Genomic DNA, 26,133 nt, shown 5'->3' on the forward strand with positions numbered 1-26,133 from the left:
CTGATCGACAATGGCGAGGCCGATGATTTACTGGGATGAAAGATGGTGCATGCAACAGTATCAAACGTTACAGATTAATTCAGTGGCAATAGGGTAGGCATTTCTCCCTGAGATAGCATCACGATCGTGGATCTTGCTATCGTCTGTTGGTACTCGGTTGTTGGTTACGCAGTGGGTCGAATGATATGTAGAATTGGGTATAGTCGTCATGTCAAGCTAGACAAAAGTACATTTTGTATGTTGGCTTGGGAACACCAGGTGATTCCTGCAGTGCGAGTATGGGGGCCGAGATAGCACAGGGCAAGGGTAGATCATCCCAGAAATGCGAGCAGTGGTCCCTTTGGCCTTGGCAATCCTGAGCTCGGCACTCGACAGCGGAATACAGGCGCTGTAGTGAATGCGGGGGAGGCGATGCGCTGTAGATGAGAGGCCGTTTCACTTACAGAGTGCAGTGTCCAGTAAATTAATCACTGTACTACTATGGTGTATTGTTAATATCCATGACGCTGTTCAGTTGCACAAGACCGGGCCCTCGGTCCAACATCAGATCTCCATTTAGGCTTATCTACAGATACACAGGTTATTCCATTCCGCTGTTTGATGCCCTGTTGCATCTCCAACAAAAAGGCCCTTCTCCAACTAACAAAGGTCCCGCAAAATGCGCCAAGAGCAACAAAGGTTCCCCGAGCCATTGGCCAGCAGACGGAGCACACTCACCATTTGGGTTTAGCGCGTGCTGATAGCTGTTTGGAGTGTAATACCGATTTATTATTCATTGCGAGAAATTGATATGGAACACTGCGCTATCGGAGGAAATGTCAGGAGATTTAGAGGTATGAGCAATTGAAGCGGGTTTTCGGATCATGTTCTAGAATTGAATATGATGCGCCGAGGACGGAGAGCGAGCGAGTGAGTGAGTGAGTAAGTAAAGTAAGGTAAGTATCTGGTGATTTAGCGGGTGATTCAGTGATGGCTCTGCTAACTTAGTGAGGCAATGATATTGCGAGTGGCAGACGACTTTGACCATTCACAGTCTAATGCAGAGTAACCCCCGATAACCATAACAACCATAACAACCATAAAACCTTTAATCCCCTGTAGCACACACAAGTAACATGCGGCGCGTATCGCCCGTTTCCCTCCCTCGGTGCCACCCGCTCTCCTCTATCTGGGGGTGGAGCCATCCCCCTACCAATCCCTGACCCTTTGAGGCTAGATTTACCAGGGACTCATGCACAAAAGTTCAAGCACACGATAAAAATGCTGCTCCCATTTTGGCAGCTCCAAATACAACCGCTCCCCTCTAATTGGTTCTCTCACCAAGATAAGGTCCGCCAATCTGTGGATGCTGGGCTCTTTATTTGGCAATCACCAAAAGATCGTTTGTCTCGCTTCTTCTTCTGGGACGTTGCAAAAAGTCCCTTTGCCTCCCCCCCCCGATGTGCGGAATTGATTTGAAGATGGGCAGCCACTTACTCGATTGGGCGGGTTTCAAAAGTGCCACCACTGAATATCTGTACGCCAGCTGTTGTACGACGTTGGGGAGCAAGCAGAGATAAATAGATCGTCGTTCCCCGGTTCTTCGGTTCATGTTTCCAGTCGTACCAGCCAGTTCAAGTCTCCTCCTCTTTGACTCTTCAACTGATTGCCCATCATGGTCGCCGAAACAGTCGTCCCTGATCGTGTGCCTGAGGATACCCTCCAGCCTCGCTACGATGAGAAGGAGCCTCATTTCGACATGGACCTCAAGTCCGAGGCCGACAGCGAAGATGATCGTATTATCGACCTGTTCTCCAGCTTCCCTCCTGCAAAGGGTGTCGAGCATGAGCCTAACCCTTTGACTGCTCGTGCTGTCATTGTCGGTATCATTCTCGGCTCTCTCGTCAACGCCTCCAACGTCTATCTCGGTATGCCACCCTCAACATATCAACAACAATCTCATAATACTAACGAACTATAGGCCTCAAGACTGGTTTCACTTTCCCCGCTACCATGTTTGGTGCCATCTTCGGTTATGGCTTCATCCTCATGTTGACAAAGTCCCTCCCTCACGTCCCCATCCTCGGCGGCAAATTCGGTCCCCAAGAGAACTCCATCATCCAAGCCGCTGCCACTGGCGCTGGTGGTATGTCCGGTGTCTTCGTCGCCGGTCTCCCCGCCATGTACCGTCTCGACCTCCTCTCCGACGACCCCAAGAAGGACTTTGGCCGTATCCTCACCATCACCTTCGTCTGCGCCTTCTTCGGTCTCTTCGCTGCTGTTCCTCTCCGACGATTCTTCATCATCAACGTCGCCAGGGAGCTTAACCTCGTCTTCCCTACGCCAACTGCTACCGCTATGACTATTCGATCCATGCACGCTGTTGGATCCGGTGCGGCTGATGCGCTCCGAAAGATCAAGGCTCTGGGTATTGCTTTCATCATTGCTCTGCTCATCATCTGTGTTGGGCAGTATGCCGATGGTATTCTTCACAACTGGCACATCTTCACCTGGTTCTACGTCTGGTCTGGATACACCGCCAGCGGTCTTCTTGAGCCTGAGAACTGGGGTTGGTACATCCAGCTCACTCCCGCTTTCTTCGGCTCTGGTATCCTCGTCGGTCTCAACGCCGCTGTCTCTTGGTGGGGTGGTACCGTCGTCGCCTGGGGTCTCATCGGTCCTCTTCTCGTTCACTATGGTGAGTGCATTGGTATTGCCGTCGGTGAGGGTAAGTGGGAAGGCATCACTCGATTCAGCGTCATGACTGGTGTCGACAACCCCGACTACGTTCCCTCTCCCCGATACTGGATGCTCTGGCCCGGTGTCATGGTCCTCATGGTCTACTCTCTCATTGAGTTCTTCCTCCACGGAAAGGTCGTCTGGGATGGTATCAAGTTCGCCGTCCACGAGTCCGCTCGCTCCATCAACAACAGACTCCAGGCTCGTGGTCACAGCAACGCTTGGTTCGCTAAGCAGGCTGCCAAGGCTGATGCCGATGGTGGTGTTGAGGACTTTGCTTCCGCTCAGGACCAGGTTCCTACTTGGGTCTGGGTCGCCGGTACTCTCGCTGCTCTCGTTCTCGCCATGATCGTCAGTGAGGTTCAGTTCCACATGAACGCTGGTCTTGCTCTCCTCGCCTGTATCCTCGGTGTCATCTTCGCTTTCATGTCCATCTATGGTGGCGCTGTCACCGACTGTGCTCCTCTTACTGCTTCCGCCAAGGCTTCCCAGCTTGTCTACGGTGGTATCACCAAGAACCACTTCGCCATCAAGGACGCCCAGCGAATCAACCTTGTTGCCGGTAACATTGCTTCCGGTACTGCTGATGTTGCCAACTCTCTCGTCAGCGACTTCCGAGTTGGTTTCCTCCTCAAGACTCCCCCTAAGCTGCAGTTCTACGCCCAGGCCATGGGTACTGTCGTCTCCGTCTTCCTTGCCCCCGGTATCTTCGTCCTCTTCATGTCTGCCTACCCCTGCGTCTACCGACCCAGCGACGATCCCGCTGATATCTGCCCCTTCGCTGCTCCCTCCGTCGCTGCTTGGCAAGCTGTCGCTACTGCTGTCACCATGCCCAGCATCCCTATCCCCAAGTCCTCCGCCTACTTCTCCATTGCCATGGGTATTCTCTGCGCTGTCCAGGCTATCGTCAAGCACTTTTGGCTCGTCGGTTCTCGCGAGAAGTACCGTGACTGGCTCCCCAACTGGATGTCCGTTGGTGTTGCCTGGGTTCTCGGCCCCGACTCCGGATATGCCAACGCCATTCTCTGTAAGTCATCTTACTATCAATTTACGAGTTTTTAACTAACAAATAACGCAGTTGGCTCTATCACTGCTTGGTGGTGGCGCAAGTGGTTCAACAACCACTTTGAAATGTATGCTTTCGCGATCGCCGCTGGTTTGATCGCTGGCGAAGGATTCGGTGGTGTCATCAACGCCGCCCTCGAGCTTGGAAAGGTCAGCGGTTCTTTCAAGGGAACCGAGATTGCTCTGCCCGGTGCTGAGTGGTAATTACCCAAATAGTTAATGTGTCATGAGTGTTTGTTGAAGCGATTGGCGGAGGATGTTACAACGATCAAATAGCTAGCTTTGCTATATGAATATACCCACTTGATCTTCAAAGTTCTATGACGGTTTCATTTTGTGACAGTACCTCATACAACCAAACAGTTCGTAGTTCCTTCTGATTTTTTAAAAAAGCCTTTCTGTTTCACTGGTACCTCAAACAGGCTTCGATGTCTCGTCAGACACAATATGCTCACAAACTCTAGCTACACTGTTTAATCAGAACAGTGTATGTTACTGGGGGGGAGGGGGAGGGGGAGAAGAATTTAAGTATATTTGGTAGATCCACCAGTTCCAATGGTTTAGAAAACTAATGAAATGTCCACGCTGAAGGAGACGGGTTGGAGTTTCAGAACTTCATTCAGCCAATCTGCGACGACTACAGAGTCCGTGAGGAAGAAGATCAGGCTGCGTCGATTACCAAGCCAACGCCAACCGAACTCCTGAGAGTTTACGACGAAGACGAAGAGAAGGACTTTTTGTTGATCAGACCGTCAAGCTTTGTCCAAGACCAACCTTGATTCCGGCCCTAAACAAACATGGGGATACCAGAAAACTGATCGACAGGAAGACGAAGGTATCCGCCAAAGCGTTTGTTTTTGTCCATGCTGTTCAGATCCCTCTTTTCCCACCGATGTATTGGGACAGAGACCGCTCATACTCTCGAGACGATCAACAGTATGCTCATCGTTTTCCAACCCCTGCGACATGTGGTGGTGGCACTGGAGCGGAGGCAGCAGACTTGTTTTCTATGAAGACCTCCATCGCACCATTTCGATGTTCTACTTCCACATCGGCCGTCGGGTCTTAGCCAACAGCTTGTATCTCGCTCGCGACCGTATCCGAAATAGAATGAAGAAATCGAGTTCAAAAGTTACGAAGATCCACTTGCAGCGGAGAGGGCGGCCGTTCCAGAGGTCGGCGACATAGTTCTGGACAGCTCTCGCACTGCGGATGCTATATTCAGAGAAGCTGCCGAGACGACATAGCAGGAGCGAAGTAAATTCAATATGAAGTGGAAAAGACGTTCCGGGAACGACAAAAGAAAGGCAGGGCTTCTGACCTGCTGGACGACTATCTGATGCCTTGCCTGTCGCCACTGGAAATCACAATGTCCATGTCTGTACAGCACTTCTGGAGCCTGCCCAAACAACACGGCCCAAACTCCACGTTGCCAGAAAACTCGCGGCAGCCAAGATCGACGGCATGGCACCCATATCCAGAAACCCCTTCAAAGCGGTCATGCGAACTCTGGCACGTGTACATGATCTCCTAGACTTCGAAGCCAACTTGGCTCGGCTGCAACAATCACTCATGTTGAAAAGTTTATCCCTGAAAACCAGATAAATGACTTCATCCGTAGCCAAGAAGAGTCCGAAGTCGTCACCGAGTTTTGACGCGCGAATCCGGACAAGGAAGCGGAGTTGCGGCCAGCTTAGTCACCAGCAGTGCGCTCTCGAACTTGTCCCTTCAGCCAACACGGTCTTAGGAAGAGCTACAGGTGTCATGTAAGAAGTATGGTGTTGTACTTTGACCTGAACGTGAGAATGGCGACACATCTTCCTTTCAAAAGACTTGGGGTCTGGCAAACGAAGACCTAGGTATACTGCAGCACTATCGTTCTCAACCAAGGGTCCAAGGAGGAACGCTACAAGCACGATACAGAAACGAGGCAACCTGCATGTTGAGTTCTACCCAATACCCGTCCTCATCTCAGTCGTTTCGAAGGTGCAAACTGAGGGCCTCAGCATATCCTGAGCGGAGAAAAGATTTAGGTAAGTTTAGTGTAATTTAGTGGATCTTTAGACTAATTCCTTGATATTCAAACGATTTCTTGCCCTAAGAGTCATTGGGATGGAAAGATCCCGACGGATTTGTCTTGCAAACAATCGTCTACTGTTTGTTCGCAAGCTTGCAAGTCATTGCTTTCTCCTCATTTCTCATCGTAACATTGATCTGAACATATGTCTTATTAAAATAACTGTCCTCTGAGTCGCAATAAATATCGTATTAAGAGTCAGGCCTTTGTTGAAGTTGAAGATTTCTCATGCACTGCTTCCGGCTCATGCTCCCCTTTTATCTGCAAAGGTTGCCCAATGATGGCCTCAAAGTTCTGGAAGTTATGTTAGAAGCTGACGAGACTCTTCCTTGGGTTGTGAGTTTGACTTACAGGGCCTTCGAAGGTCTTACCATAGACCATCCAGTATAAAGCAAGAAGTAAGTAGAAAACGCCAACGACAGCGGAAACGTAGTCTATCCAGGTTAGTAAACTTCTTGATACTAAGGGCAGATATGCTTACTCATGGTGTTAGCTGATACAGGAAGGGCAGTCGGAAAACAGAAAAACTGTGCAGAGTCAGCGAGGAGTTGAAAGAGTCAAGATATCTTGTGCTTACGATGGTGATGACGATGACAAAGACACTCGCAATTACATTGACAACAGCACCAGTCCTCAAGCCCATCCTGGCTGGTGTCTTTCTTGTCTGGTACTCCTTGAGAATACCTCTGCCTCTGACCAATAACGCAACGACAGGTCCGGCATAAGAGACGTTGAGGAAGATAGTGCACGAAGCAATGTAAGCACTGAAAGCCACAGCAGGACCAAGATACAAGAGCCCAAAGAGGACGTTGAAAATGAAACACAAGGTAATTGTGCGGACGGGGACATCGAGTTTCGGTTCAATGTGTGCAAAGTAGTTATGGCAGATGATACCCTTGTCTCTAGCCATGGCGTAGAGAAGACGACTCGCACTGGTGATGCTGGCTGATGTGCCATTGATGAAACAGACGCTTAGCATCAGGGCCAAGATGGTTGCTGCGGCGCGACTCTTTGTGCTTTGGAGGAAGAGTTCAACGATGGGCATGCCTGTGTTGGAGGCGAGGATTGTTGCTGGGTCTGTAAGGCAGAAGAGGATAACTAGGATGAAGAGGAAGCCACTGAACCAGGTTAGCAACGGCCATAGAGCTGAAGAGATGGGGCAACTTGCGTGACACCGCCAATGACTATAGCTAGCATCATAGCTCGAGGTGCATCCCTCGAAGGGTTGGGCATCTCTTCAGTTAGATGCAAGACAACATCAAAGCCGATGAGGGACAGGGCAGATTGAAGTAAGCCAAGGATCCAAGCGACACCATCTGACCAACCAGTCTCGTTTCTAAACTCTGTAAAGACTTGCCGAGCATCTGTCTTGGGAGACATGGAAAGGAGGATGATGCTCATAATAACGACCGAGAGCACAGACCAATATACTGTCAATTGCGTCAGTTGGTGGGACAGGATATATTAACAGGGCACTTACGAGCCATGTCATTCCAACGGCCAAGGATCTTGTTTCCCCAGACGTTGCCGACCGTTCCGAAGGTAAGAATGGCAAGGAAGAAGAGATATGTCTTCCATTGAGTTGCCTCGTATGCGTTATTCGAAGCGACGACGGCTGCGGCGGATACTAACTGAGCTATATCCCGACAGTTAGTATATGGCTTAAAGATGCCAATTTGGGAATGTCTTACCAGCAAAGAAGGCTTGTGTTGTGACAACAGTCAACCAACCAGCAATGTTGGTCCATCCAATGAAGAAACTCTATCAAGTGTTAGTCTTTGTTCGTGGGATAGCTGGGTGAACGTACCATAGGTCGTTTCCATCGCGGTGTACAAATGGCGTACATGAAGTGATACTGTCCACCTAAGAGCAATTAGCCATTGTTCCTGGGACATACTCGAGTCCAGTCCTACCTGCAGTTGGCCAAAGTGCAGCCATCTCTCCAAGGCTAGCAGCAAGAGCCAAGTTACAAAGAACGCAGACTATGAATCCATAGATGAACGAAACCGAACCCCCAGACGGGAGAATGTAAGCCATGGTGCCGGCGAGTGCGATCCATGTGCTGACGAGGGGTTAGCAAATGCCAAGAGAGCACAGGGGATGACGAACTTGAGAATGGCAAAGGCCATAGCAACCATTGTCAAAGTCGAGAGACGCTGCTGCAAAGCGCCCTCCTGCGTTGAAGAAGTCATCTTGGCTGTTATCGTGTTATGTTATGATGAAGTGTTCTCGTTGGAGTATCTGAGGGAGAAAACGCTTGACTCATATACTCGTTTCCAAGGTCACACGGCCGAGCCACTTGCGTTGATAAGACGTATCAGGGAAAGGGGGCCACCGTTGCACAAATCTCCAACAAAACGTCAATCTACACTGCCTTGATTGGCATGTTATCATACAAAGGCTTCCAATCTGCCGAGATATCCTGATAAGCCTGGTCCATTACCCCAGGTTTTATGATATCAGGCATCTCCACTGAATATACCACATCCGGCAGAATTACGAGAAAATTGACATAGTTCATTGGTTTCCGGGATAGCCAAGCAACTGGGTTTGCTAGTGCCAACCTTGATGCTGGGTCTTAGCGGATTGCGGGGGAGATCTAGATTGTTTGGGTCTCTCGCGAAATTACCGGATACGGTAATTCGCCTCAAAGATAGCTGATATCGCGATGGGTCGATATCTTCGTATCGTGAGGTTTTGGACTAGATAGAGGATCGTCGTTATCTTCTCGCGAAATTGCCGTTTGTGGAAATGGGGACTGGGGCGAAGATGAGAACACGGACCGAGGATAAAATGAGTAGCCGTCCTCGACGATACTTCTATTGATTCTGCCTATCATTCTTGTTTTTGTTTGTGTCAGTGTCTTCTTGAGCTTAGTCAATTGAGCTATCTTGACTCGAAAGACGTGTAATTCAGTCTTTGATATCATACTTGACCAGGAAGCTTCACAATGTCTTCTCGAGACGGCTTCTCATGGACTGAGTCCCAAGGACTCAAGGCTGGTGTTCCATGCATTGGAGCTATCAATCCTCCTACCAATCTCTCAGACAAGAACACAAAGTTTGATGTGATTGTTGTTGGTGCGGGTTACTGTGGTCTGACTGCAGCTCGTGATGCAGCCGTTGCTGGTGAGTATCAAGACCTTCTAAACTCATAACACATTACTAACAAACATCAGGCCTCAAAGTGTTGCTCATTGAAGCTCGTGATCGAATTGGAGGCCGGTCATGGAGCTCAAACATAGAGGGTTATCCATATGAAATGGGTGGCACCTGGGTATACTGGGGACAACCCAATGTATGGCGTGAGATCTCCAGATATGGTATGCAAGATGAACTTGAGATCTCATATGACTTCTCAAGAGGCGTCAACAAGTATCTTCTTGTGACACCAGAGGGCACTCAAAAGTTCACTCATGAGGAAGAGGTATGTTTTGCCAAAAGCTTTTGGAAAGCTCAAGACTAACGAAACCAGGATCAACTGATGCAAAGTGGCCTTGAGAAGCTCGTCAACATTGACGGCCAAGGCGGTCGAGAAGCATTGGTCTTCCCCCACAGCGCAAATCTCGGCCCAACGGCCGCCAAATACGACCGCATGTCCATCGCAGAGCGTCTCGCGGAGATTCAAAACGACCTCACTCCCAACGAGCGTATATGCCTAGAAGCTTTCGTTCTTCTCTGCAGCGGCGGTACCCTCGAAACCACTAGCTTCTACGAGTTCTTGCACTGGTGGGCTCTCAGCGGTTATACATACCAAGGCTGCATCGAGTATCTCGTCAAGTACAAGTTCAAGGGCGGCCAGTCGAGCTTTTCTATTCGTTTCTTCAAAGAGGCTTTGGCGAGTGGAAACTTGACGTACTCTTTCAACACGCCTGTTGCTTCAGTGAAGAGCGGCCCTGCTGGCGTTGAGGTCACTGCTAGAAGTGGTCAGAAGTTCAGAGCGTTGAAGATGATTAGCGCTATGCCTCTTAACATTCTTAACGATGTGCATTTCGATCCTCCTCTGATGCCTGGGAAGAAGGCAGCGGCGGATATTGGCCATGTCAACCAGTGCACCAAGGTTCATGCCGAGGTTTCTGATCGAGACCTTCGGTCGATGACTAGTATCAGCTACCCTCACAACAAGCTTTCTTATGGTTTTGGTGATGGTACTACTCCTGCTGGTAACACTCATATCGTTGCATTTGGCGGCCAGCATAACCACTTCCATCCTGAGGAGGATATTGAAAAGACCAAAGCTGCCTTTCAGGGCTTTGCTCCGATGGATATCAAGCGCTTGGTCTTTCACAACTGGTCCAAGGATGAGTTTGCCAAGGGAGCTTGGTAAGTCAATCCCATGCCCTCGATATGATAAAGCTAACAATTTCAGGTTCTTCTCTCGACCTGGTCTGCTGACCGATCATCTTGGCGACATGCGAGCCACACAGGGCAACATCATCTTTGCCTGCTCTGACTGGGCTCTTGGATGGCGTAGTTTCATCGATGGTGCCATTGAAGAAGGAACACGAGCTGCCATGGCTGTTCGTTCAAGCCTTTCCGAGCGGAGCCATCTGTAGTTAGAGCCAAGGATCATCATAATTCGTGTAGACTGCATGTATAAAAGTTGAGGCGGGAGTTTTATTCTTCTATTATATCGCTAGATGCACTATGCATAAATTCACATTTAGCTGAGTATGGAGTGTTGCTTTTTGAGTTTCTCATATCCAGTGTTGTTGAAGGGTGTCAGATTAAGAATGGGCACCGTCTAGGAGAAATGCTGAAAGCATTTCAAGGAATTCCTTCCATAAGAGACTTTGGCTAGCTTCAAATTGCAAAACGCTATAGCCAATGATCATCCAGTACTAAATACCTTGATGTCATGGTCGTTGCTCAGGTTTGAACAAATTCATCGGCTCGCAGGGGCCGTGCAAAGCCGTTTTGAACCACCATTTGCCCATTCTGAACCTTCTTATCCTCCTCCTTCCAGGTTTTTTTTCGCATATCTCTCCAACTTTGTATCTCAGCCTTCCTTCTTTTCGAAATCCCCTGGCTTTTCAAGGGGTCGCCAGCAATAGAAATCATCTCTCCGAAGCTTCTAGCACCAAGCCGACCAATAGAGACATGTGTGTCTACTATATCAGCAGTATGTTCTCGTGAATGTTAGCTTCGCACAATTTAATAGCGTAGTAGATTGGTTGGACTTACTATCAGGCAGCCTGCTTCCCACATAGTTACGCGTGAACAAGAACACATATAGTTCAGGGCTGAGATTATTTCTGGGCGGAAACATGAGTCTGCTACCATAGTATTTCATAGCGGTACTGATCTCTTCACGCAGATAGGTTTCCACGAATCTGTGGTGCCACAGCTTGGATAGAAGGGGCTTTGCATATGCTGCTGATGAGTTGTAGCATGCCCTTGGAGAAAGCTCTTGAATCTCTGTGCAGATTTTGACGAGATCTTGGATCTGTATGAGGTTCTCTTGCCAGTGGTCAAACTTCCGCTGAAACAGTTTAGACCTGCCCCCACGAACAAAGTGTTCCAGGAGTCCCACAAGTTGATACATGTCATAGCGCCTTTTCAAGCGACGTCGCATCCTCGCAACCATCAAAGCCAAAGGGATAAGCTCATCATTATAGAATATTTCTCGGATATAGGAAATGCGATATCGAAGGAGCTTATCTTGGTTTGCTCGGAAGCAAACTCGTACTGACGGAGAAGCCGCGATGAGTGATGCCACATCGCTCATTGAGTCGCACTGCTCGAAGATTTGGAATTTGAGTTCCGCTGATAGCTTGTCAAAGCAATCGATTTTCTTAGATTCTACCCCCTTGTCTTTTAATAGGTGGACAGCTAGAAAGCCTAAAGCGAAGGATGCGGCGGCACCAAGAAAGAGGGGGAAATTGCTCACGTTGCGGGACATTTCCATAAAGATGAATGATGAACGGTATGTCTTGAAGAAAGAACAATATCGTGTTCTTATCATCTGTGCTAGCAGTCTGGGGTTTGACCTTGTGGCCAGCAAGACTCGAGTAGTTGTACAGCTGAAGACTAGAATGCAAGAAGTGTCAAAAGGGGCAGAACCATTTCTCTTATAGTAGCATTTGCATTATAATTTTCCAAATAGAGGTTAAATTGAGGATAGTCACGCGTGGAAAGCAATGGCGGCGTAGACTTTTGTGATAGGGGGCAGCGTGTTCGGCCATAAAGTATAATCGATCAAGAACTGCTATTGACGGACATACGACTCAACGTTCGAATCAGCGTGCTTGTATTCTTGTCGATTAAGCGTTCATAACCACGCTTGCAATATGTTTGTGTTTCAACATACTGTGATAAGGTTATGAGGTTGAAAGAGGCTTCAGCCCCGACACAAACATGTAATTGCGCAATTTATATGCTCAGCTTTGAATTTTAAACTTCTTTAGTATGTGCAAACGTTGTCAATATCTCATTAAACCAGATCAAGGCGATGTATAAAATTAACAGCTTATATTATATATACTCTCAAGCTCCATAAGTACCTACATTTATGATGTTTTATAGGGCTTCTGATTTGATACAGAGATCTGGTGGTTCAAAGAAAGTTTCTTCTTTCTTGTGCTTTATTTAGGTGCATCTTGGAGCACGCAATACTTAAAGTTTCACCTTGCTAGCTCTATTCAGACCACGCTCTAAAGGTTGTATTTGGAGTGATCTCTGTTGTTTATTGGAGTATATATATGTTATGCAAAGCCAGGCGCAATCTGGCTTTTGTGCTTCTCAATCTCGCCAGCTCTCAACTCACCTCTCATCCCCAACTGAAAGCATAAGTCTGGTAGATACTCTCTCGCCTCGCGGCAGATCGAGTAGCTACCCTTATCCCAGCCAGCTCTTGTAATCTCTTTGTGGTCACTTTGAAAAAGATGTCGAGAACGTACGGTTTCTGGGCCTCTGCTTCAAGTTGTTCCAAGTGGTGGAGAAAAGAAAATCCCTGCAGAGACACGTAATCGAGGTATGTGGTCTCATCATCCCGTTGTCTCGTAACAAACCGGCATTGTTGAAGGCGTCTCAAGACGGAAGGGCCTGGGCCTCCAAGGCGTATGATATCCTCCACCTGGTTACGCTCTCTCCGTGCGCTCCTAGAAATCCCGAACGTGTCGTCAACGGAAAGTAGAATGTCACTGTGTCGCTGTTTAATTAGCTTCATCATGGTGTCGGGGATCCACGGGTGATGAGCTTGGTGTGGGTGTTTTAAACGCTTATGGAGATAAGATTCGAGTTCATTGACCTGTTCTCTTTCTGCTTCTCTTTGTGTGAAAAGCCTTTCTTCTCCGTTACAGGCTAACTGGCAGTAGAGATCGTAACGGAGAAAAACATTAATGGTGTGGCCCCGATTTGCAAATATGTTTATGTCATATCTTGCTATCCCCGATAAGTGGTTTCGGAATCCGTTCACCGAGCCTGCTGTTATGGGGCCAAATTCCCGAATCATATTCATTACGGCTGAAATACAGCCCAAGTTCGTTTTCCATTCCTCGGCGGGTTCTGATTTATCGAAGCGAGCTACGGCGTCGAGGTAGGGTCTGATGCGTTGCTCGATCTGGAGTGACGTTAACCCACGAGTCTGGGCACGTACCTTTCGCACTTGCAGGAGAATCAATGCCAGTGGTACAAGTGCTTCATCCCCGAAATTTGCTTGTATGTCTAGGATGTAAGGCCATAGAAAAGAAGTGCGTTGGTTAGCATGAAAATAGCGTCTTGCGGTTGGGGAAGCCGAGGTAAAAGATCGAGTGTTGTGAAGCGACTGGAGATTGTCCACAATTTTGAGATGAACTTCAGGCGGGAGCCAGTTGAAAATGTCAGACGGCATGGCTAAGAAGATATGTTTTGCACCAGATCGGTCCAGGAGTGAAGCAGCGGGGGTACTTGGGCTTTTTATAGAAGGGCGGTAAATCAAGGCTTTCCATGATATCATCTTAGAGGAAGAAAAAGCGCCGATAGGATCTTTTGAACAAGGTTTCGGTTCGTGATTGGGTCTCGAGATGAGAGAAAGTGAAAGTCGAGAGACATGATGGCTGCCTGGACTCGGTGCCTAAACACACGTGACTCTATACAAAGTTCAAGTGACCACGTGTGACAAGATGTTTCGCAGCTCACGATTCGTTATACCGAGTAGGTCTTGTGTACGGAACCATCTTGAGGAATGAATATACAAATGGAGGCAACTACATATTTACTCCTTGTGTAACACAGGCAAGGAAGTACCGGCGGATGATTTGAATCTAATCACGAGATGACCCCCGCATGCGGTCAGAATAGTATAGGCTCGTCACATCTCATGCACAGCGATTGATATTCCCATCAAATCATGATTTCAATACGCTAACGTTGAATTTATGGTATAAAAGCCGCCAGCACATCTAGCTTGAGCTCTTGGTCAAACCATCCTGAGCAGCTTTCTCCAACCCCTCAACCGTCTCCTTTGGTAGCGAGAGGAACGGCGAGTGAGAGCTCTTGATGTGGAAGCTTCCAGCATCAGGGCCAAGCGTAGAAGCCAGATTCTCTTGAATAGCCAAAGGAATAGCACGGTCTTCGTTGCAGAAAATGAAGAAGCAGGGAACGTCGTGCCATGGTTCGTACTCGACGTTATCGGTGTACACGCGACGAGATTGATGCTTCAAGGCAGCAATGGCCTTGGTTTGAGTTTCAGGATCAACGTCGTGGTAGAAGACGTTGTCGGGGGTCTCAGCATAGACATAATCTCCCTGTTCGTTGTTAGGAAATCATCTTGATATGAGCGATATACAACTTACCTCGACTCGCATCCAGGGAAGATACTGTCCTCCAAGGGCCCCGAGAATACTAGCTCCCTTTGGCATGACGAAAGCACTCAGGTAAACAAGCTGAATCACACCGCCTGTCTTACCCTCCTGTGCGCGCTGCTTCAAGCCCAAGCCTTTGACAGCCTCAGCACCAACAAGACCACCGTACGAGTGCACAACAACCATGACCTTCTTGCCTTCCTCAACCAACTTCTCAACAACAGCTCGCACAGCGGCGACATCGTCGCTCAAGCCTTTGGTAGGAGGCTCAGCGCCCACAGAGGGATAATCAACAGCCTCGGTCTCCCAGCCCTTGGCATGGAGTTCTTTTCGCACGACATCGTAGCAATCAGCTGTGTGCCACGCACCAGGAGCGAAGACGATAGTAGGGTTAGACATGATGAGGTTCAAATAGACTTGAAGATAGTAAACTGGAGAGAATCTGGAGAGGAAACACGATAGAATAAGTAATGTCTTAAGTTAGTCTGCGGACTAGCAGCGCCTCGCTCGTTGAGGGGTCCAGTTTCAGTTGAATCCACTCAATTGCAGGGTCCGTCATATCTCGTTGCGACGCGCGCAGGGTTTACGCTGCAGAGCGCGAGTCAATTTTGATAAAGCTGTGGGTTTGGACTAGATTTGAATTGGGCTTAGTTGGATATGGCATGCGTCAAACGCGGCTAACATTTGGCCGATCAGGGTTCTGCTGGTCAAAACAGCACCCAAACTCCAAAGAAGTCGATAAAGTTCAATCTGGATCTTGGTTAGCCTGGCCTAGCAAAGTTAAATGCAGCTTGACATACCAGCTAGGTCTATCCTTCTAGAAGAATGATAGCCTCATTGTGGTAGGCGTAAGCAGAGATTGCAGGCACTGCCTAAATTTTCCTCGGGCAGTGTTCTCTCTGTAGAGGCTGACATGAATAGGAACAATCCTAGAGAATTCGATCTGGATATTAAGATCATGGCGCTTGTTTCAGAAGTATGGTCAGTCGCTCTTGATTTCACGAAACTCACATCGTCAGACTTGGCCTTGTCCATCACATCTAACTTCAGCTGGCGGCCTGAAGCGTTGTGATTTTGAGATTTATCTCGGAACAAGAGATTTCCCCTCGTTACCTCTAAAGCTGTGTTGACTGACCCGGGAAGGATTCCATATATGTATATAATCATTCCAGCAAGATGGACCTCCTCAGCTTGCAGATACTCCTGCAGATATCTTGGCCGCATATAATGCTGTCTGTTTCGGGCAACATGCTGCGCTGACCATCCTTCTGGCCTATCATCACACATGCTCAGTCATGACAAAGATCAGTAAGCGGCAATGTAAGCCTTGGATAATATCAACACATAATCCTCTTGCTCACGATTCAAATATAAATTGCTAGCGTCTGTACGGTTGTCTGAAGATTTAGTAACAGTTCCACTCTCGTTTAGCCTCGGATATCCCTTGCAAGCTCCCCGTCAACGGTTCATCACTACCTATTTCCAAACAAGCTAGTTTGCCCCAGTCATACCAACACAATGGCCAGTCAACAAGCACCCAGCCAATCCAAATCAATTGACGAGTATCGAGCGTTATACAAAACATATCTGGAACACTGCAACGCTCACAACTTTGAAGCGATGAGATCATTCTACGCGTCCCCTCTTGTCGTCAACGACAAACCAATAACCCCAGAAGAAGCAACGTCTTCCTTCCAACCCATGATCGACGCATTTCCCGACTGGCACTGGAACCTGCGAAACCTCACCATCGAAGGCGACTATCTTTCCCTTCTTTTCAAAGTCACGGGAACTCACAAGGGGGACTTTCGAGGCTACAAAGCCACCGGCCGCAGAATGGAGACGAATCAATTCACGCTGTACCATGTCGTCGATGGAAAATTTGCCCAAGTCTGGGACCTGGTTGATTTCGATACCTTGATTGCACAGATCAAATAGAGGAATTATATGGCAGATCGCTTTTAGTCAAGTTTGAACAATGGTATTCTTTGTTTCAGTTTTCCCGGGAATTTGGTGAATTCAGGAGGTGAAGCCAAACCAGGCTTAGAAAGAACGCCAGAGGATATCGAACCTTGTTCGCCTAGCATGGGGCAAGGATTGCGTGTTCCAGTGCCGATACCACGCTGCTGGGCATGAGGTGCCGAAATGCCGGGTGAATTGTTTCATCTGATTCAAACATCAAGACTCGACTCGACGTCCGTCGAGCTCAGACTCGGATGATTGTGAAAGCCATTATTGCATTATGTGATTATGACTGCTCATAATAAGGTCAAAGAGCTAATAGGGGACCAGTTAAAACCGTTGATTTCGGAAAGAATAGTGAGCGGCCTAACTGAGACTGATCAGCACACGGGGCACTGGTTCCGCCCGTCGCCGAAGCACTCGACAGGGCGCATTAGGTGCATTTTAAGATGATAAGGCTGTGAGCCGAGTTCCTAAGACGGTAAGGCCTCAATTGTTCTTCGCGGTGCCGCGTTTCAACGGATCCAAAAACAGCCACGTCCCTTGTCTAGTTCAGACTTCTAAATAGGTACCGGGCCATATTAGAGCCGAGTTGGTACAGTACGAGTGCAACGCTGCAATTTTTTCACAATGATCGGCTGCTCTGACTCGTTGTGTATTTTTTGCTTCTTTTTTTTGCTTCTGCGAGCAAAGAAGATCTTCATTCTCGCAGGTTTAGATTGGGCAACAATACAACAAACGGCGACTCGTTAGGCTTGACTCGACCGAAATTGACATCTGACAACGCTAGATGAACCCGCGAGTGTCTGACTGGCCGATGGGATGATCGCCCACAAAGTTAGGGAGTCTTCCCCGGTGGCGTCGTAAAGCCACCCAGTAATCCAGAACCCCTACCTCGCAACGCCCAGCTAGCGTTTCTCGCTAGTGAGAACGGACGGGAGCTTTATGTTGTGAGAAATATCCGGGGCGGGTTCGAGATGCGAACTAACTTTAGAGCCCGCTGGTTCTGGAATACCATTTTTCTTCCTTCGTACTGTGGTGCTCTGTTACTTTATCCCTTCGACATCCCCTCATGTGAACTCGTCTCCCTTCCGTTTCAGCATCATCGTTTCTTCAGTATGGCCTCGTTGTATGGCCGTGACGTGAACGCCGATCGGAGCAGCGAGCTCAGTGCCACGACGACAATTGTTCTCGTGCTGTCCGTTGTGTTTGTCGCTTTGCGCTTCTGGGCGCGATATGTGAGGATTGGATATGGAACTGATGACTGGTTGACTCTGGTAGCGCTGGTGGGTTTGATTGGGTGCCAAGAGTTGTACAATTCTGACATTGGGCTAGGTCTTTGTTTTCATCACTGGTGGACTCAATTATGGCAGTAAGTAATACAATTGGGTTATATCGTCGCCGCTAACAGTCGAGTAGTGATTGCGCATGGTCTCGGAAAGCATGCGAAGCGCGTGTCGACAGAAGATCAAATCATCTTCTTCAAGATCCTCCTCGCCTTCGAAAACATCTACGTCACGGCGGTGATGCTCATCAAACTCGCCCTTCTATCGATGTACCTGCGCATCTTCCCATCTCGAAACTTCCGATTGGCGTCTGCCCTCATCGCTGCTGTTGTAATTGGATGGTGGATTGCAATTTGCGCTGTGTGTATCTTCCAGTGCCATCCGATCAAAAAGGCTTGGATGCCCTGGATTGATGGGACTTGCATCAACCTCAAGGCGTCGTTTATCGGCAATGCGATTCCGAATATCGCAACAGATGTTGCGATTTTGTGTCTGCCGGTCGGGCAGATTGTGAAGTTGCAGGTGAACATGGCGCAAAAGTTGTCGCTGTTAGTTATCTTTTTGCTCGGCAGCTTGTAAGTCCTCGTCCACCCGCCTGTGAGCGCTTGGTATTGATCCGTTTAGTGTCCTGTTCGCCAGTATATACCGATTCACGACAATCATGCAATTCGATCCAGTGGATACAACATGTAAGAACTCGAGCGACACGCGTGCGACTCTCAACTAACTTGAACAGGGACCCTCGCTACAGCTTGCACCTGGTGTGTCGTCGAAGTAGCCTGCGGAACCATCGCCCTCTGTCTCCCAACACTCCGACCACTAATGCTTATGATCTCATCCAAGTTCGAAAGCATCACATCCAGAAAAGATGCAGCTGCTCACACCGGAATGCAAGCAGAACTTGTCACAATTGGAGGAACGGGTGGAAAGACAGGGCATTTTCATCGGATAGATGATGCATATGAACCCAACTCAAGTCAAAGGGGACTTGCTACAAGTGATGGAAGCATACCGCATATTGATCCGAGTGATCGAGGATCAGGTGACGAAGTATCGTTACACCAAGGGAAGATTGATCTTGGGCCCAGATAACTTACGCTCGAGTTGGGGATTTGTATCATAGGGAAAGCTTAGCAAGCCTGGCACAATACCATTTGAATATTCAAGCATCATCGCCAATTGAGGCGCGACCAATTGAGCGCTCATCGTCAGGGATTTGATGGCTGATGGATCGTTTCATGACATTGTTGGTGCTGGCGTTCTAGTCCACGTGAAGAAAGTTGGCGCACGTGAGAGAATGCCAGATGAAACGCCTCCGACCATGAAATATCCATTGACAAAGCGCTGTTCTCCGTCTCGAGGGTCGGGCAGTGTAACTAACCATGCTGCTGTCGTCTGATGACAGCCGGTACCGGGGAAGGTGAACAATTTCCTTATCGATAAGCCCCTCTCACCGAGCTCACCACGAAATTCGATGTCAATCGGCCCACCATCCTCCAAACAATGCCTCAATTGACGCAACAATAACCATGGCACTCCCTCTCTCTCGTTGTCGCGCCTCTATGCGCCTCAGCATACGCACTCGATCTTTAATTCCCCTTCGCGCCCGGCCAATCCTCCCCCGAAGCTTCAGCCAATCCTCCATCGCCTACTCAAAAACCCAGCCCACGAAAGATGACGTTCTCAACCTCTGGGATCAGTGTACGACGACTTCAATGCCCGCTATGGTCGGTGCTAACTTGCGCCAGATAGCAATGCGGGTATACCGACTACACCTGGTGCCAATGGGCAATACGCGGGGTTCATGAATAAGAGGAGGAACATGTCTTCGAAGCTCTCGTTCGCCGATCTCGTTCTACCGTCAGGCGAGGTTATTCAGCTATGCGCCGACTCAACGAAATATCCCGAAGCCTCTGCGCTCTTTCGAAGTATTCGCGCAACAAGTCCAGTCGTCGTTAGCACCGAGAGCGAAGCGAATACAAGCCCAGACGCCGAGAAGCAATCCTCCAAGCGAACCTTTTACGTTAAGGACATTCGACCATTGAACGATGTGCAGCAAAATCTCATCGTAACGCCCGACGTCATATTCCCCGATACCAAGCGCCATTACCAACTGCGCCATCACCCAGAGTTGCTAGCAAGACTTCAATTCCGATCGTGGCTCAAGGGACAATTGACAGCTGGCCTGCAAGACAAGGGCTTTACAGATATCGAGACGCCGACACTATTCAAGTCAACGCCCGAAGGCGCACGAGAATTCCTCGTACCAACCCGCCGACCCGGTTACGCATATGCTCTCACACAAAGTCCTCAGCAGTACAAACAGGTTCTTATGGCGAGTGGAGTTTCGCGATACATGCAGTGGGCGCGCTGTTATCGTGATGAGGACGCTCGTACGGATCGGCAGCCAGAGTTTACACAACTTGATATGGAGTGGGCGTTTGCGAATGCTGAGGTGGTGAGGAAGGATGTTACGGATATTGTGCTACGGTCGCTTGAGGCTTTGCGACCTGCGCATAGCTACAAGACCATCCGAGGAAGCCGTGTGCCTGTAGTTTCGGACATTCCTGAAGGTTCTCGTCCTGCTGATGAACCGGTTCAGCACAAGGTCACGACACTTACGTTCCAGGATTGCATTTCGATGTACGGAACTGACAAGCCAGACTTGCGCCTCCCAGGAAGAGTACGCTGCATCCTCCCTTCGCCGATCTCCTCCTAACATTTCCAGATTTACGCGATACCAAACGAAATGTGCGAACAATTCGCCAGCATGATGACATACCTCCAAGATCCCCTGATCGAAGCCTTCCATATCCCCGTTAAAGATGTTGACGACGACATTCCAAGACCAAAACGCTTCACCGAACAGTTCATTGAATCACTACCGAAACATCTCCGCGAGAATAAAGACGGAATGCCAGTGATACTAGTCTGCGACTCCAGGCAACCTCGCGGCGGCTTCTCTTCACTCGGTGTAGAGTGCGACGAGATTGTCAATATCGCAACTGGCGGAAAGGGTGTTCTTGAGGGTGACATTCTCGTCTTCCAAGCGCGTGAGAAGCCAAAGGGTCAGTATTACCGTGCTTCTACCGCAATTGGTGAAATCCGCAATGAGTTGTACAGGAAGCTTCTTGGCGACGGTCTCGTAGAAGACCTGCCCGCACCTGGTACACCCGAGTCAATGCAATTCGTCTGGGTAACCGACTTTCCCATGTTCAAGCCCACCGGCGAGGACAACGATCCAGGCCAAGAAGGCTCTGCCGGTATCGCAGCAGCGCACCACCCCTTCACAGCCCCTAAATCGAAATACGATCTCGAACTTCTCTTCACAGACCCGTTACAGGCCAAGAGCGCAGCATACGATCTCGTCCTCAACGGCGTAGAAGTCGGCGGCGGTAGCGAGCGTATCCACATACCTACCGTGCAGGAGTTCATCATGCGGGATATTCTCAAGATGAAGGATAGTAGGATTGAGGACTTTGCGCATTTGTTTGATGCGTTGAGGGCGGGGTGTCCGCCGCATGCGGGATTCGCGCTGGGCTTTGATCGGTTGGTTGCGCTGTTGACGGATACGACTACTGTGAGGGATGTCATTGCGTTTCCGAAGACGATGAAGGGTGATGATCCATTTGTCAAGGCGCCGACGAGGGTTACGGCGGAACAGCTTGCGCCGTATGGGTTGCAGTTGAGGGGTAAGCAGTGATGAACATGTGGATGATGTTGTATAAAAGTGATGATGGATAGAATCGCGACTCATTGTTTGTTTGGATACTGGGTATAGAATTGTATATTATTGTAGACAGGTATGTATCATAGAACAAATGCATCAGGTCACAGGCGGTTTGCCGAGTTGGACAAGCCACTCAACATGAGAAATTCCATACAGTCATCACCATGCCAAAGCGATTAAAAGTTCGTAAGCGTTGAATTGTTTCTAAGTAGGTCTTTGCCGCTCTCATGATTCAGCGTCAATCCATTCCTATTCCCTAACCGAGCCATTCCCGACCAAACATTCTAAATGTTGCCGTTCTCTATGCTCCAGTGTTCCGTAAACTCCGATGCAATTTGAAGTCCATGCCGCATAAGGTATCAAGGTGTCGCAAGTAAAACAAGTCGTTCAGGCTATGAAGCGTTTAAGCCATGAAGGCGAAGACAGCAGCACCAACAGCAGCCATCAAAGCAACAACGCCAGCTTGACCGCCGCCAACAGTAGCAGCAGCATTGTCGTTATTCGACGCAGCAGAGGCACTAGCGCTAGCCTCATCGATAGCAGTGCGAACCCGGGAGCTCACGCCGTCGAAAGCAGTGCTGGCGCGAGAAGCAATCTCGGAGCCCTTGTCGCGTGCCTCGGAGGCTTGACCTTCAACCCAGGTCTTGGCGTCGCCGCCCTTGTCGGAGGCCCATTGCTCGGCTTCGGAGTAGTGGCTCTTGACCCAGTCGTCGACGTCCTGGCCGGCGGCGGAGGCTTTGCCTTCGGCCCAGGACTTGACGTCGTCGGGGATGATGTCGCGGGGGAGGACAGCGGGTTGGGTGATTTCGGGCTGGGGGGCTGCGTTGCCGGCGACGAGGGTTGCGGCTGCGAGGAGGGCGACTTGTGTGAAGAGCATCTTGAGTGTTGTTGTTGTGTGTAGGTGTAAGTGGAGTTATGTGATGAAGATGTTTGTATTTGTGAGTTGGTTGAGTGTAGAGAAAAGTAGTTGTTTAGGTGAGGGATTGATGAATGATGGAGGAGAGAAACGGGAGCAGGACCTCTCCTTGATATAGCTCTCAGCTCCCCTGCCTCCCTCAGCTTGATTGCTTGATTTCTCTCCTGTCATTTCAGGCCCTGCATGAAGAATCATAGCGCACTGCGTCATATCCCACCGCCTGAACCCCTGCGCTACCCAACCACAACCCGCTATTCAGCTCATCCCTGCGCTGATCTTAGGCCCTTCCAAGGTCTGCGCCATCTTTACTTGTCATCACCAGCCGCAATTCCATCATCGACCTCTCAGGTGTAACCCTCAGATCCACTCCAACTGTTTCACTGACTCTCTGTGGCGATGCCATTCCGGCTAGAGGCACCTGTTTGCTGTGCTGTACCTGGGACTTAAACTTGTTTCAGTGTTGGTGTGCTACTATTTTGGAATACATGTATAGAAAAGGTTGGCAGCCACGCGGCAAGTGTCGTGTGCTTGACCAAGCCTCAATTCCGATCTGCTGTCACTCCACGGTCGGTGGTTTTATTGGCGTTTTGTGCTTATTCAGATCTTTAATCTTAAACGCGTTTTACCCCGGCATTCGTTAAGTTTCTTGTAGATAAACTCAAATTGCCTACTGGGGCCCGAGGCCTCCTGCGGGACCCAGTCGGTAGTTGATCATTTCAAGACTTGGTTGTGTTTGCATTACTCATGACGAAAAAAAAGAGGCAAATATAGCGATTGTGATCGTTTGCTTCGGGTATTTCGGTGGATTTGCAATGTGTGTTCCTTGACACCGCCATGGTGTTACGTTGCTCAAAGATCACACCGCCGTTGCTGCCGTAGAGTTGGGGAGAGACATTGACGCAGACGATGACATAAAACTGAAAAGCCTTCAATTTCCATTGATCTAATTCCCATTCAGCAGGGCGATATCAAAGATTGCGACGATTGGACAAGCGTGAGTCGCCAGTGGTACAGCAAAGCATCAGATGAGTCTTGAATAATAGGGAGACTTCATCAGCATCGGGCTATCCTGGCCCAGCCTAGTACGCTCTAACAGCTGTCCTACTACAACAAGTCGTTTTCCGCGTAAATTGACGCCTTGCGCTGCAAAATGAAAAACCCCGGGTATCCCCTGACTTGTGCCATTCGCCGACCTAAGCTGCTAATCGCACGCTACCCTGTATCAACGCGTCGGCGTCTGGGCTGGGCTGGAACCATGGATGTTTGGTCTTAACATGTCGGTTTTTGTTGTACGTCCTCGGAAATAATTGACCGCATACGTCGCACGAGATCTCTCTGGTCAAGCAAAATCTCAGTAAGCTTGACAACCACAAAAGATAAAAAAGAGAGTCAACTTACCGGCCAGGAATCAATCTGGGCGCTGGTCCCCTTCGTCGGCCTCCTCCACGTGGAGGCGTTGGAGGTCTGATGACGGTAGCTGTTGACTCACAGACTGACTGGCAAAACTCTGCAAAGGGTTCGTCTTCGAGTATGACCCTCTTGGAAATTATCAGCTCAACTGCACTCCCGTTTTTGGAGGTGTTTGACCACTTACCCGTCCCACGCAAAGCATATACTTTCGTAGCTCTTCTGGAGTCTGCAGGTACCCGAGCGCGACGAATCTCTCTACAATAGATATAATTCCTGCTGTAGGCGGATTCTGAGATGCATCATAACTCTTGAGACGTTGTACACAAGAGTTCACCAGGGTTTTAGCCTCGGATCCTCCCTGGGTGAAGGCGATACAGGAGTACAAGTCCTTCGTTGTTACCCCACGCCCGGAGAAAACGTGGAGCAGGTCCCCACATTCTGTCAGGAAGCAAATAAGGTTAGACACGATCGCTGATGCTTGTAAGTCCTTGAGAGTACTTGAAGTTCGCTGTAAGTTCTCGACGCTCGTAAACGACGACTCGGACATTGCTTCGAGTTCCCAAAACGGATTGGGTATATCACTGAAGAGCGATTCTTCTTGCATAAAGTCGAATTCAATCACTGAGTTTCGCCTGGGTGGGTTCTGCTGGCCAGAAACCCCCAGCCTCATGAGTGTCGGCATCTGGGTTTGCTTGGTGGCCATCGGCGGTTGGGACATGAGGGTATCATCAGTGGTCGAGGATACCTGCGGCCAAACAACGCCAGCCAAACCACTGAACACATGGCGCTCTTGGGGATCGCGAATCGCATCTCGCCAGACGTCAATGTCCCGGAAATTATCGTGGTTTTGTAAGCAGCACGAAGCGATGTATGACAAACTGCAGAGTGAGAAAATGGGACTCAAGGAATCGGGTTTAGCGCCAACAAGGACATTGCGAAAAGTGAAGATGGCTACCTCGCAGAGTCGTATTGAACAGTTGAAAGAATTGAAGAGGATAGTGAGACTCGGTGTAATTTAAGTGGACGCGATTCGTCTAAGGCGTTCCCTGTGACGAATAGGGTTTCAAGCAGGGAAACTAGTTCATACTAGGTATATATTAACAGATTATATAAGGCATTTAAACTAAGTAAGTTAGTTATTATATCTCTTAATAATTAAATAATATATATTAGGCTTATTAATATAAAGAAGTCTTATTAATAGCTAATAAGCTAAGTTTATAAAAGTACTAGTAAATATAATTTATATACTAAGAGTAATATTATTATAATAGTTAGGTTTCCAAACAGGTAGCTAGTTTATATTAGGTTTATATTTGCAGATTGTATAGTGTATAATACTAAGTAATATAAAGTATTATTTTTCTTAATAATTAAGTAATCTATATTAGGCTTATTAATTTAAAGAATTATTATTAATAGCTAATAAGCTAAGTTCTATAAAAGTGCTAATAAATATGTCTTATATATTACTATTAATTATATAAAAGTAATATAATATAAGGTTACTATTAATCCTAGAATAATATAATCCTAAAGTATTATTATTCTTATATTTATTAGTCCTTACTTAGTTAATTCCTAAGGTAAAGTCTTTTATAGGATATATATAATATAACTACTAAAATTATAATATAATCTCTCCCCTCTAGTAATCTTATCCCTAAGGCCTATTATTTTAACTAATATTAGTCTTCTTTTAATAAGATCTAACTTAAACCTTTTATTATTATATCTTATAATATTTAATTATATATTTAAATAGTTATTTTATAAGGATTATAAAATCTAAATATTTATACTTTTTATTAAGTTTATTAATAAAAAAGCTAATATGCCTTATACTTATTATTTTTAGGTAAATAAAAAGTATTTAATATCTATTAATTTTACTTATTATAATAAGTATATTTAGGCTAAAAAGTCTTATAATAGTATTTATATTATATATTCTTATAGGTTTATTATATATTATTTTTACTAGCTTTTTTTACTAATTATAATAATTATAAATTTAATAAAATAAGAAAAAAAACTAAAGAATAATAAAAATAAAATAAGTAAAGATCTTCTTAAGCTCTATAAGGAGATAGTAATATTATAATCTTATTTAGCTTTAGCTATTAGTTATTTATTAAGGATTTATAAGATTTATAATTATAAACTTAATAAAATAAAAAAAAAAAC

General features: G+C 47.7%; 11 protein-coding genes across 12 annotated transcripts; 5 read left to right on the forward strand and 6 right to left on the reverse strand.

Moving 5' to 3' along the window:
- The first annotated feature begins 1,082 nt into the window (after positions 1-1,082).
- Positions 1,083-4,099, forward strand: FOIG_13776 (uncharacterized protein). Its single transcript, XM_031214946.1, has 3 exons — positions 1,083-1,907; positions 1,961-3,745; positions 3,797-4,099. Exons 1-3 carry the CDS (start codon positions 1,655-1,657, stop codon positions 3,985-3,987), a joined length of 2,229 nt encoding a protein of 742 aa, XP_031055462.1. The 5' UTR covers positions 1,083-1,654; the 3' UTR covers positions 3,988-4,099.
- Positions 4,100-6,058: 1,959 nt separating this feature from the next.
- Positions 6,059-8,088, reverse strand: FOIG_13777 (uncharacterized protein; the record flags this gene model as incomplete). The annotated part of the gene is made up of 10 exons (XM_031214947.1): positions 7,970-8,088; positions 7,774-7,922; positions 7,668-7,723; positions 7,552-7,621; positions 7,341-7,496; positions 7,029-7,290; positions 6,438-6,978; positions 6,342-6,387; positions 6,212-6,294; positions 6,059-6,154 (listed from the first exon to the last, which is right to left on the reverse strand). The coding sequence occupies exons 1-10, from the start codon at positions 8,050-8,052 to the stop codon at positions 6,059-6,061; spliced, it is 1,542 nt and encodes a 513-aa protein (XP_031055463.1). The 5' UTR covers positions 8,053-8,088.
- Positions 8,089-8,703: 615 nt separating this feature from the next.
- FOIG_13778 (uncharacterized protein) lies at positions 8,704-10,415 on the forward strand (the record flags this gene model as incomplete). Its single annotated transcript, XM_031214948.1, has 4 exons — positions 8,704-8,988; positions 9,039-9,286; positions 9,335-10,182; positions 10,229-10,415. Exons 1-4 carry the CDS (start codon positions 8,811-8,813, stop codon positions 10,413-10,415), a joined length of 1,461 nt encoding a protein of 486 aa, XP_031055464.1. The 5' UTR covers positions 8,704-8,810.
- A 313-nt stretch (positions 10,416-10,728) lies between these two features.
- Positions 10,729-11,587, reverse strand: FOIG_13779 (uncharacterized protein; the record flags this gene model as incomplete). The annotated part of the gene is made up of 2 exons (XM_031214949.1): positions 10,729-10,988; positions 11,044-11,587. The coding sequence occupies 2 exons, from the start codon at positions 11,585-11,587 to the stop codon at positions 10,729-10,731; spliced, it is 804 nt and encodes a 267-aa protein (XP_031055465.1).
- A 2,588-nt stretch (positions 11,588-14,175) lies between these two features.
- FOIG_13780 (uncharacterized protein) lies at positions 14,176-15,244 on the reverse strand. The gene is made up of 2 exons (XM_031214950.1): positions 14,634-15,244; positions 14,176-14,585 (listed from the first exon to the last, which is right to left on the reverse strand). The coding sequence occupies exons 1-2, from the start codon at positions 15,039-15,041 to the stop codon at positions 14,241-14,243; spliced, it is 753 nt and encodes a 250-aa protein (XP_031055466.1). The 5' UTR covers positions 15,042-15,244; the 3' UTR covers positions 14,176-14,240.
- Positions 15,245-15,272: 28 nt separating this feature from the next.
- FOIG_13781 (uncharacterized protein) lies at positions 15,273-15,929 on the reverse strand (the record flags this gene model as incomplete). The annotated part of the gene is made up of 2 exons (XM_031214951.1): positions 15,273-15,392; positions 15,654-15,929. The coding sequence occupies 2 exons, from the start codon at positions 15,927-15,929 to the stop codon at positions 15,273-15,275; spliced, it is 396 nt and encodes a 131-aa protein (XP_031055467.1).
- Positions 15,930-16,030: 101 nt separating this feature from the next.
- FOIG_13782 (aspartyl-tRNA synthetase) lies at positions 16,031-16,647 on the forward strand. Its single transcript, XM_031214952.1, has one exon. It carries the CDS (start codon positions 16,161-16,163, stop codon positions 16,578-16,580), a length of 420 nt encoding a protein of 139 aa, XP_031055468.1. The 5' UTR covers positions 16,031-16,160; the 3' UTR covers positions 16,581-16,647.
- A 1,061-nt stretch (positions 16,648-17,708) lies between these two features.
- FOIG_13783 (uncharacterized protein) lies at positions 17,709-19,069 on the forward strand. The gene is made up of 5 exons (XM_031214953.1): positions 17,709-17,890; positions 17,940-17,976; positions 18,024-18,465; positions 18,515-18,579; positions 18,627-19,069. Exons 1-5 carry the CDS (start codon positions 17,723-17,725, stop codon positions 18,980-18,982), a joined length of 1,068 nt encoding a protein of 355 aa, XP_031055469.1. The 5' UTR covers positions 17,709-17,722; the 3' UTR covers positions 18,983-19,069.
- Positions 19,070-19,269: 200 nt separating this feature from the next.
- On the forward strand, positions 19,270-22,657 carry FOIG_13784 (aspartyl-tRNA synthetase). 2 transcript variants are annotated; one of them, XM_031214954.1, is made up of 3 exons: positions 19,377-19,591; positions 19,639-20,573; positions 20,619-22,657. In XM_031214954.1, exons 1-3 carry the CDS (start codon positions 19,420-19,422, stop codon positions 21,591-21,593), a joined length of 2,082 nt encoding a protein of 693 aa, XP_031055470.1. In that variant the 5' UTR covers positions 19,377-19,419; the 3' UTR covers positions 21,594-22,657. The 2 variants fall into 2 exon arrangements, with proteins under 2 accessions (XP_031055471.1, XP_031055470.1); XM_031214955.1 differs by having other exon boundaries at positions 19,270-20,573.
- On the reverse strand, positions 22,024-22,497 carry FOIG_13785 (uncharacterized protein; the record flags this gene model as incomplete). The annotated part of the gene is made up of 1 exon (XM_031214956.1): positions 22,024-22,497. The coding sequence occupies one exon, from the start codon at positions 22,495-22,497 to the stop codon at positions 22,024-22,026; it is 474 nt and encodes a 157-aa protein (XP_031055472.1).
- A 1,287-nt stretch (positions 22,658-23,944) lies between the features above and the next one.
- On the reverse strand, positions 23,945-24,664 carry FOIG_13786 (uncharacterized protein; the record flags this gene model as incomplete). The annotated part of the gene is made up of 2 exons (XM_031214957.1): positions 23,945-24,043; positions 24,131-24,664. 2 exons carry the CDS (start codon positions 24,662-24,664, stop codon positions 23,945-23,947), a joined length of 633 nt encoding a protein of 210 aa, XP_031055473.1.
- Between the last annotated feature and the right edge of the window lie 1,469 nt (positions 24,665-26,133).

Source organism: Fusarium odoratissimum, assembly GCF_000260195.1.
Source record: "Fusarium odoratissimum NRRL 54006 unplaced genomic scaffold supercont1.35, whole genome shotgun sequence".
Taxonomy (NCBI): domain Eukaryota; kingdom Fungi; phylum Ascomycota; class Sordariomycetes; order Hypocreales; family Nectriaceae; genus Fusarium; species Fusarium odoratissimum.

Coding starts and splice junctions, on each gene's coding strand:
- FOIG_13776 (XM_031214946.1), top strand. CDS start 1,655: ATGGTCGCCGAAACAGTCGTCCCTGATCGTGTGCCTGAGGATACCCTC. Junction 1,908..1,960: donor CGCCTCCAACGTCTATCTCG/GTATGCCACCCT, acceptor AACGAACTATAG/GCCTCAAGACTGGTTTCACT. Junction 3,746..3,796: donor ATATGCCAACGCCATTCTCT/GTAAGTCATCTT, acceptor CAAATAACGCAG/TTGGCTCTATCACTGCTTGG.
- FOIG_13782 (XM_031214952.1), top strand. CDS start 16,161: ATGGCCAGTCAACAAGCACCCAGCCAATCCAAATCAATTGACGAGTAT.
- FOIG_13784 (XM_031214954.1), top strand. CDS start 19,420: ATGGCACTCCCTCTCTCTCGTTGTCGCGCCTCTATGCGCCTCAGCATA. Junction 19,592..19,638: donor TCTCAACCTCTGGGATCAGT/GTACGACGACTT, acceptor AACTTGCGCCAG/ATAGCAATGCGGGTATACCG. Junction 20,574..20,618: donor ACTTGCGCCTCCCAGGAAGA/GTACGCTGCATC, acceptor TAACATTTCCAG/ATTTACGCGATACCAAACGA.
- FOIG_13783 (XM_031214953.1), top strand. CDS start 17,723: ATGGCCTCGTTGTATGGCCGTGACGTGAACGCCGATCGGAGCAGCGAG. Junction 17,891..17,939: donor GGTTGACTCTGGTAGCGCTG/GTGGGTTTGATT, acceptor ACATTGGGCTAG/GTCTTTGTTTTCATCACTGG. Junction 18,466..18,514: donor ATCTTTTTGCTCGGCAGCTT/GTAAGTCCTCGT, acceptor TGATCCGTTTAG/TGTCCTGTTCGCCAGTATAT.
- FOIG_13780 (XM_031214950.1), bottom strand. CDS start 15,041: ATGTCTAACCCTACTATCGTCTTCGCTCCTGGTGCGTGGCACACAGCT. Junction 14,586..14,633: donor TTCCCTGGATGCGAGTCGAG/GTAAGTTGTATA, acceptor AACAACGAACAG/GGAGATTATGTCTATGCTGA.